Source organism: Bacillus rossius, chromosome 1, assembly GCF_032445375.1.
Source record: "Bacillus rossius redtenbacheri isolate Brsri chromosome 1, Brsri_v3, whole genome shotgun sequence".
In the NCBI taxonomy this organism is placed as follows: domain Eukaryota; kingdom Metazoa; phylum Arthropoda; class Insecta; order Phasmatodea; family Bacillidae; genus Bacillus; species Bacillus rossius.
In genome coordinates this window covers 286,348,021-286,358,076 of record NC_086330.1, presented here as the reverse complement: position 1 = coordinate 286,358,076, position 10,056 = coordinate 286,348,021, and the positions used below count along the sequence as shown (strand labels likewise).

General features: G+C 46.3%; 1 protein-coding gene across 1 annotated transcript in view; it reads left to right on the top strand.

Annotated features, from left to right (window-relative positions):
* Positions 1–3,731: 3,731 nt before the first annotated feature.
* Positions 3,732–10,056, top strand: part of LOC134527553 (uncharacterized) — a 42,424-nt gene continuing 36,099 nt past the window's right edge. Inside the window, exons 1-2 of the mRNA XM_063360335.1 lie at positions 3,732–4,151; positions 4,665–4,808. Coding sequence (XP_063216405.1) covers positions 3,732–4,151; positions 4,665–4,808 — 564 coding nt within the window. The remainder of the gene's footprint in view (positions 4,152–4,664; positions 4,809–10,056) is intronic.

Below are 10,056 nucleotides of genomic sequence, written 5' to 3'. Positions count from 1 at the left end.
GAGTATCGTGGTGAATCTTCCAGCTGCCAGGAACTGAGTGAATCTGATTGGCCAGTGGATATCCCCACCATGCCGTCGGCCCTAGGCGGGGATTGTCAGCCGCCCTCCCGATTCCCGCAACATTCGCTCCGCCCACTTTTCCCCATCCCTTCCCCTGATTGCAAAAAATCGTCCTGACCATGCTGCAGTTTTCGCAGGGCCTGATTGGCTAGAGTCTATGACCAAGGGGGGAATTTAACTATAAATTGGCGTGTGAGATGTCGGGGGGCTTCACTTTTGGTCTTGCCGCCGTCACCGCATGTTCCCGTTTGAGCTTCGTTGCGACTCCTTCCGCCTCTTCAACTCCAGCAGCTTGGTAAGTACAACTTCTCCGTAAATTTTAACTTTGAAAATTTTGACGTAAATTTTAACTTTGAAAATTTTGACGTAAATTTTAACTTTGAAATTTTTTCGTAAATTTTAACTTTGTAAATTTTTTCCGTAAATTTCAACTTTGAAAATTTTTTTCCGAACGTTTTCAACTTTGAAATTTTTCCGAACGTTTTCAACTTTGAAAATTTTTCCGAACGTTTTCATCTTTGAAATTTTTTTTATTTTACATTACGGTTTCGCGTGTGTGTACGCCTTCGCTACGTCCTTCACTCAGTCAGCAAGCCTAACAGCTGGCCACTGGGTGAAGGCCGCTGCTGAGCCAGCTAGTACGTGACGTGGTGATAACACCCGAGCGAGCGCGCACGGCTGACGAACCGCCCGCCGGCTCCCCGGCCAGCCGGCCGGCAGAGAGAGAGTAGAAATAATAATAAAAAAAGAAGCAAGGCGTACGCACGAGGAGTAGTAATCGTCTGTTTTCCAAAAATTTTTAAGAAATTTTGAGTGTGTTTATTTTTTTTACGTCTAAGATTGGTACTGTTTAGATGATGTGTGCGAGTGGAACTGGTTTAGATGTTACGTCTGCGTTAGGTTCAGTATTAATATCTTACAGTCGCGATTATTACAATTTTTTTTCTAGTCGAAATTATTAGAGTCATCAGTTGCAGTATATTTAATCTTGAAATAATAATATTTTTTTTCCCCCAGGCACGAAATGTTAGTTCTTATTCATGCATGAACGTCTTAGCTTGCGACAAGATGGATGTCGTGTACACCCGTGTCCTACCGGCGGAGCAGCGCGCGCAGAGCGTGCCCTCCCCCCTCCCTGCTTCACCCCTTCACCCGTGGTGCACGGAGCGATGTTTCCGCCGCGCCGTGCGGCTTACGTCTGGCTAGTTACCGCGCACCGCCGCATGGAGCGCTCAAGTCGTCCTGCCTGCCCCCTCGCCTGGCCCAAATAAATAACAGATGCACGCGCACTTGCTATCATAATCAAATAGAAAAAATAAAATTTGTTTCATAAAAAAAATAGAAATTTTTTTATACTTAATAAAATACAGATTATCTAATCACAATTAAATACAGAAATATATTTTCACATAAATAAAAAAAGGAGTACATTTACGTAAAAAATATTGTATGTGTTGCAGGTATTCAGTGCTTCTCCTTGCGTCGAGCTACTTCCCAGTGTGATCCGCTTGGAGAACGCCTGTCTGCCCTCTGGAGTTCCGTGCGGTTCTGCCACGTTTCCGGTCAGTACATAAAACAAAAAATATTGACGCCAGTGTCTTTGCGCTGTCTTGAAAAAAAAATTTCGAGTGCTAAGCCAGGTGGTCTCTTTTCTATGTTTAAGGTTCCTGTGTGCTGTACGGCGTTCCAGCCCTCCTCGTTGTGCGTGCGTGCAGTACACACAGAGTCGTTCCTGTGTTCTTCTGGTGAGTTGAATTTAATTATTTTATGCATGTGTGCTTGTTTCTGATGTTTTGTTTGTGCGTGTGTGTTTGTACGTGCGTGTAATTGTCTTTCTGCAAGTGTATTTTGTTTGTGTGTAGGTGTGGTTGTATTTATGCACGTGTATTTGTTTGTGTGCGCATGTGTGTGTGTGTAGTTGTGTGTGTGTGTGTGTGTATGTGTGTGTGTGCGCTCGTGGTTGTATTTATGCACGTTTATTTGTGTGTGTGTGTAGTTGTGTGTGATAATTATGATGTTCTTGTTGCTATAATTTTCCGCCCGTGTTACAGACTTCATCATGAAGAGGACCGCGTCTGGTGTTCCCGTGGCAGCCGGCCAGCCCTCAGCATCGGGAGCCCTCCAGCCCTCGACATCGGGAGCCGTCCAGCCCTCGACATCGGGGCCAGCACAGGTTTGTGCACCGTCACCAGGGAATGGGTGTGCGTACTGTGGCAAATTGTTTTCCGCTAGTCACAGTGCTAGACGGCACGAGCGCATCTGCGCAGCTAATCCCGACTGTACTACCACCAGCCAGTGCCATACTTGCGGCAAGATAGTTAGCCGCAAGGACAGTTTGGCCCGTCACATTCGAACTTGTGGGGGCACCGTCGAGCAAAGCTCAGGCTCGAGGTGCATTCACTGCGGGCAACGTTTCAAATATAGCCATGATGCCAGACGCCACGAGAAGAGCCAGTGCTCATTCAACCCTGAGCGCATATCATTTACATGCACTACATGCCAGAGCGAATTCACACGTAAAGATACGCTGTTTGTGCACATCAAGACGTGCAAGGGCCTGGCTCCCAAGAGACGGTGCATAGACGTGACCTCCGGCCTGCAACAGCCCGGCCCCAGCACTCGTCCGCAATACGTGGCGAGTGTGCCCGACCAGGCACAGCGAGACTTGGAGGCGCAAGCGCCTGACCAGGCTCAGGTTGACTTGGAGGCAGGCGGTTCCGGGTTCGTTGAGGCGGAGAGTGCGTTCCGCCGCAACCTAAAGACCTTAGTGGCAGTCAACAATGGTGCGACCAAAGATATTTGCACGTACCTGGGTGAAATTAAATATAACCTAATAAATCGCATTTCCCAGGAAGTACGTGAAAATGGCCCAGTGAAGTTCAATGTATGGCTTGAATGCGATTATGCCAAGCCCGCTCCCTTCGATGAAGGTGTCGACAAGAGGGCGTTCAAGACGAAGAATGTACCCATCTACGAAGAGAGCGACATTGAAGAGGCAGTAACGGAATGCATTGAGAAAATATGTAGGGAGGAAGACGAATACGTCAGTAAAGGCTCGGGGTGGACTCTCTGCAGTAAAAAAAATTCAGCTCCGTTTCAACAAGTTAGTACCACTGCGAGTCTCCTCCTACATTGATCTGCCTGCTGTCATCAAGAACAGGAAAGCAGTAATAAATCCCATGAACCTGGAAGATAACGAATGCTTCAAGTGGGCCATACTGGCGCGGTACGTGGAGGGGGTGAGTCCTCAACGTGTGGACAAGCGCTACCACGAGCTGCAAGGTAAATTTGATTTTTCAGGATTGGAGTTCCCTACCCCCCTCCACCAAATCAAAGTGTTTGAGCGAAACAATAAAGAAGTGTCTGTCAACGTCTACAACATTGACGAGAACGACAAGATCGCGCCAGTGCGTGTGGGGAAGGAGGAAAAGCAACATCATTTCGACCTCCTGCTTCTGTCGAACGAAGATAGTAACTCTCATTTCTGCTATATTAAGAACTTCTCAAGACTCGTCCGGCCTCAGATCACTGCCCACGATCATAAAATTCATGTGTGTAAGAGGTGCTTCACCTATTATCATGATTTGCCACGTGAATCAGGACTGTCAGGGCAGCAGTGTCTCGACGCGCACAAGAAATTCTGCAACACCCATGCTCCCGTGCGCGTCGAGATGCCTAAAGCTGACAAGAACGGCAAGCCACCTGTCATGGAATTCAAAAATTACCACCACATGACCAAGATGCCCATCGTCGTTTATGCGGATTTTGAAGCCCTGCTAGTACCCATCTCATCATGCCAGCCGGACCCCCAGCAATCAGGCACCTATGCATATCAAAAACATGAAGCATACAGCTATTGTATCTATGTAAAGGTCGACAATAGCGCGATCCCAGCCACGCTCACCGCCTCGCTGCCACAAGAGCCGATGCTATACAGGGGGCCCGATGCTGAAGCAAAATTCGTGGAGGACATAGTCGATATTGGGAATCAGGTGAAGGAAATATACCAGACCAGCCTGCCCATGACGCCGCTGACGGCTCAAGAGAATGCCAGATTCACCGCAGCCCAACAGTGCTGCTACTGTAATGCGGTATTTACGGGCGATAATTATAAAGTTAAGGACCACGACCACTTCAGTGGAAAGTACCTTGGTGCCGCCTGCAACAGCTGTAATCTTCTGCGCAGGCGACCCAAGAAGCTTGTTGTGTACTTCCACAACCTCAGCTACGACGAGAAGTTTATCATCAAGAAACTGGGCTACGACAACAAGGAAATATTCATAATCCCCCACACGCAGGAAAAAATGATAACATTTTCGAAAAGCCTGGGCAACAAATTCTCCGTACAGTTTATCGACACATTCAGGTTCATGGCACGATGTTTGGCGTCCCTCGCGTCGTACCTGCCAGCCGGCAAATTCAAAGAGACTTCGAAATATTTCACACCAGAAGAAATGTCCCTCGTCACGAGAAAGGGTATATTCCCCTATGATTATGTTTCCAGCTGGGAGAAACTGGACGAGCCACAACTGCCTGCAAAGGAAGATTTTTACAATATGTTAAATGACAGCCATATCAGTGAAGAGGATTATCATCATGCGCAGGCAGTGTGGAACAAGTTCGGCTGTGTGACCCTGGGCGAGTACAGCGACATATATTTAAAGACGGACGTGCTGCTTCTTGCAGACGTTTTCGAGAACTTTCGTCAGCTCTGTCTCGACACGTACGGGCTTGACTGCAGCCACTACGTCAGCTCCCCAGGGTTCACGTTCGACGCCATGTTGAAACAGACGCAGGTACGACTGGAACTGATGACCGATTATGACATGTATATGTTCATCGAGGCTGGGATCAGGGGTGGGGTGGCACAAGTGGTCAAGCGCCACTGCAAGGCCAACAACGTCTGCCTTCCCCGCACCTACGATCCCAGCCAGTCGTCGAAGCACATACTCTATCTGGACGCCAACAACCTCTACGGATGGGCCATGTCGCTGTCGCTGCCAGTCAGAAGCTTCAGGTGGGTGGGCGCTGATATCGACGTGATGTCGATACCTGACGAGGGGCGGATGGGGTACATCCTATAAGTTGATGTAGAGTATCCGTCTGCCCTCCACGAGGAACATAAGGACCTGCCGTTCCTGCCCGTCAGCCAGTGCCCGCCCGGCTCGAGACAAACTAAATTAATGACAACTCTCGAGCATAAGGAAAATTACATCATTCATTATAGAAACCTGAAGCAAGCTCTCCAGCACGGACTGCAAATAAAGAAAATTCATAGAGTACTTCAATTTGAGCAGCGTGCGTGGATGAAGTCCTATATTGAAAAAAATACGATTATGAGACAACATGCTACAAATGATTTCGAGAAGGAATTCTTCAAGCTGGCAAATAACTCCTGCTTTGGCAAGCTCATGGAAAATAAATTCAAGCGGCAGCGTATGGAGCTCGTATGCAGCGAGGCGAGGCTCCGAAAGGTTATTGCCAAGCCAGCGTTCCAGGACCGAACCATTTTGGACGAAGACCTATCGCTAATAAAACTCCAACATGAGAAAATATATCTTGACCGCCCTATATATGCGGGGTTCTCGGTCCTGGACTTGTCCAAAACGCTCATGTATAATTTCCACTATGATGTGATGAAGACAAGATATAAGGACAACATTTCGCTGGCGTACATGGATACGGACAGTTTCATCTATGAAATCAAGACGCGCAATTTCTACCAGGACCTGGCCGACGACTCTGCGCTCATGAGCGTGTTTGACACGAGCGCGTATCCCATTGGTCACCCCTGCTACTCACCCACCAATAAAAAAGTGGTGGGAAAATTCAAGGACGAGTGCAATGGGGTGACGATGGAGGAGTTTGTCGGCCTCCGAGCAAAGCTATATACATACAGATATGGGGAAACGATTACAAAGAGAGCAAAAGGAATACAAAAGTGCGTTGTAAAAAATAAAATATTATTTGAAGATTTCCTCGAGGTCCTGGAGGAACACACAACAAAGCGCGCGCAAGTCCGATCCATACGGTCGCACCAAATGACATTATACACAGAATGCTCGAATAAAATATCACTCTCATGGTACGATGATAAACGCATAATATGCGATGATGGTATACACACATTACCATATGGCTACAATGGTTAATGTTATTTTAACCGTACCGCAGTATTTATGCAAAAAGGTATTTTTTTCCTTCCACGAAAAAAGGAACTGAACAAATAACATGAAATGTTGAAACTGGTGTCTGTGCTCGTACGTTTCGCGCAGTGTTCTCTGACGGTGTCCCAGGCTGTTGTGGTAGCCGAGAAGAAGACCCTGACGGGAAACTGTACCGTGATGTACGAGTATAGGACTAGTGTTTGCCACTTGGTAGCCACCCATGTCTCTGTTGATTTGGTGTACATAGCCTTCGTCGATGGATTTTTCATCGTTGGTTTCCTGAGTCCGCTCGTTGTAATTATGTTGCACCCACACTCTTTCGTGGTGCTTTTTTTTGTTTTTTTTTTACACCTAGATTTTTGGTCTTCTGGTGCTATTTTTTCCTTGATTTCTTGCACTCCACACTGTTTCGTGGTGCGATTCGTTTTGTTCATGCACCTACACACTGTTTCGTGGTGCTTATTTGGTTGGTTGGTTGGGATGGTGGTTGGTTGGTTTTAAGCATCCTCGTTGTTTGTGGTGCTGTGCTCTCTTGGTTGGTTGGTTGGGATGGAAGTGGTGGTTTTATGCACCTACATTGTTTTGTGGTGCTACTTTTTTGGTTGGTTGGTTGGGATGGAAGTGGTGGTTTTATGCACCTACATTGTTTTGTGGTGCAAGCATTTTCTTGGTTGGTTGGTTGGTTGGGATGGAAGTGGTGGTGTTTTGCATCCTCGTTGTTTTGTGGTGCAACGCTCTCTTGGTTGGTTGGTTGGGATGGAGGTGGTGGTGGTTTTATGCACCTACGTTGATTTGTGGTGCTACGTTTTTTGAATGGTTGGTTGGGTTGGAAGTGGTGGTGTTTTGCATCCTCGTTGTTTTGTGGTGCAAGCATTTTCTTGGTTGGTTGGTTGGGTTGGAAGTGGTGGTGTTTTGCATCCTCGTTGTTTTGTGGTGCTGCGCTCTCTTGGTTGGTTGGTTGGGATGGAAGTGGTGGTGTTTTGCACCTACGTTGATTTGTGGTGCTACGTTTTTTCTTGGTTGGTTGGTTGGGTTGGAAGTGGTGGTGTTTTGCATCCTCGTTGTTTGTGGTGCTACGTTTTTTCTTGGTTGGTTGGTTGGGATGGAAGTGGTGGTTTTTATGCATCCTCGATGTTTGTGGTGCTACGTTTTTTGGTTGGTTGGTTGGGTTGGAAGTGGTGGTTTTATGCACCTACGTTGTTTTGTGGTGCTGTGCTCTCTTGGTTGGTTGGTTGGGATGGAAGTGGTGGTTTTATGCACCTACGTTGTTTTGGGGTGCTGTGCTCTCTTGGTTGGTTGGTTGGTTGGGATGGAAGTGGTGGTTTTATGCACCTACGTTGATTTGTGGTGCAAGCATTTTCTTGGTTGGTTGGTTGGGATGGAAGTGGTGGTGTTTTGCACCTACGATGTTTTTGTGGTGCTTCTTTTTTGGTTGGTTGGTTGGGATGGCAGTGGTGGTTTATGCACCTACGTTCATTTGTGGTGCTGCGTTTTTTGGTTGGTTGGTTGGGTTGGAAGTGGTGGTGTTTTGCATCCACGTTGTTTGTGGTGCTACGTTTTTTCTTGGTTGGTTGGTTGGGTTGGAAGTGGTGGTGTTTTGCATCCTCGTTGTTTGTGGTGCTACGTTTTTTCTTGGTTGGTTGGTTGGGATGGAAGTGGTGGTTTTTATGCATCCTCGATGTTTGTGGTGCTACGTTTTTTGGTTGGTTGGTTGGGTTGGAAGTGGTGGTTTTATGCACCTACGTTGTTTTGTGGTGCTGTGCTCTCTTGGTTGGTTGGTTGGGATGGAAGTGGTGGTTTTATGCACCTACGTTGTTTTGGGGTGCTGTGCTCTCTTGGTTGGTTGGTTGGTTGGGATGGAAGTGGTGGTTTTATGCACCTACGTTGATTTGTGGTGCAAGCATTTTCTTGGTTGGTTGGTTGGGATGGAAGTGGTGGTGTTTTGCACCTACGATGTTTTTGTGGTGCTTCTTTTTTGGTTGGTTGGTTGGGATGGCAGTGGTGGTTTATGCACCTACGTTCATTTGTGGTGCTGCGTTTTTTGGTTGGTTGGTTGGGTTGGAAGTGGTGGTTTTTTGCATCCACGTTGTTTGTGGTGCTGCGTTTTTTGGTTGGTTGGTTGGGTTGAAAGTGGTGGTGTTTTGCATCCACGTTGTTTGTGGTGTTGTGCTCTCTTGGTTGGTTGGTTGGGATGGAAGTGGTGGTGTTTGCATCCTCGTTGTTTGTGGTGTTGTGCTCTCTTGGTTGGTTGGTTGGGATGGAAGTGGTGGTGTTTGCATCCTCGTTGTTTGTGGTGCAAGAATTTTTTTTACACTGATGCGTTTTTTTACACCGATACGTTTTTTTACACTCATGCGTTTTACACTGATGTGTTTTACACTGAGGCGCTTTACACTCTTGCGTTTTACACTGATGCGTTTTACACTGATGCGTTTTACACCAATGCTTTTTTTACACCAATGCGTTTTACACTGATGTGTTTTACACCGATGCGTTTTACACCAATTCGTTTTACACCAATGCGTTTTTTTACACCAATGCTTTTTTTACACCAATGCGTTTTTTTTATGTATCGATGGGCTCCTAACATCGATGGTGTCCTAATGATGGGGTCACTGCGATGGGCTCCTATCATCGATGGGGTCATGACGTTGGGCTCCTTACATCGGTGGTGTCATGTCGATGGTGTCAACGCTGGACTGTTACGCCGCTGGGTTCCACAGTCGTTGACATGCAAGATTTCGGCGTTGTGTGTCAACGCTGGACTGTTACGCCGCTGGGTTCCACATTCGTTGGCATGCAAGATTTCGGCGTTGTGTGTCAACGCTGGACTGTTACGCCGCTGGGTTCCACAGTCGTTGACATGCAAGATTTCGGCGTTGTGTGTCAACGCTGGACTGTTACGCCGCTGGGTTCCACATTCGTTGGCATGCAAGATTTCGGCGTTGTGTGTAAACGCTGGACTGTTACGTCGCTGGGTTCCACAGTCGATGACATGCAAGATTTCGGCGTTGATACTTCGTTGTTACTGGTCAATTTCAGTGTTTGTATGTGACATATGATAGTTTAAGCACGTGCTTTGTGTCATTGTATCATATGCTAGTTCTTTCTGGTAGGCTTGCATCGTTGTAATGGGCCACGGCTAAATAGAGATGTTGTTCATAAGTACTTGACTACATATGTGATGTATATTGCATATATGGAGGCAAGGGGCTTGTGCGTGACCAGCCTGTTTAGCGGTGTCGGTCTCAAGCCCGTTCCGAACACAGAGAGCTGCGATGCAAGCTTTTTGTTTGGTTACTAATATTCTGTTTAAGTATTTAGCAGGTGAGCAGTTGCTGAGATGGAGAGAGAGAGATTCAGCGTGAGGAAGAGAGAGAGTCGGTGAGATGGAGAGGCGGCGGGGGACGGGCGTGGGCTGCTGACAGAAAGACCTGCGAATCTACACACATGCATACATGTTAAATAAAATATGGATATATATTTAATTGTATATGTTAACGAAAATATATCTGTAAAATTTTTGAACTTTGAGTTTTATTTCTATACTACTAATACCCTTGTTTTTTAAATTGCTAATTTTTTAATATAATTTATGCTTGGAATTTAATTGCTGAAAATAATGTAAAATGAAAATAGACAATTACATTGGTAATCATTTTTTTTTTATTTACATAATTTCATCAGTCGATGACATTGGAAACATTTTCAATTACAAAAAGGAGTAAAAAAATTTAAACATCACTGTAGTAATAAGGATGCTCATAGAGCCACAGTTTCAGTAACTGGCTATTACAATGTGCACAGTGGAAACCATTATAGAATTTAT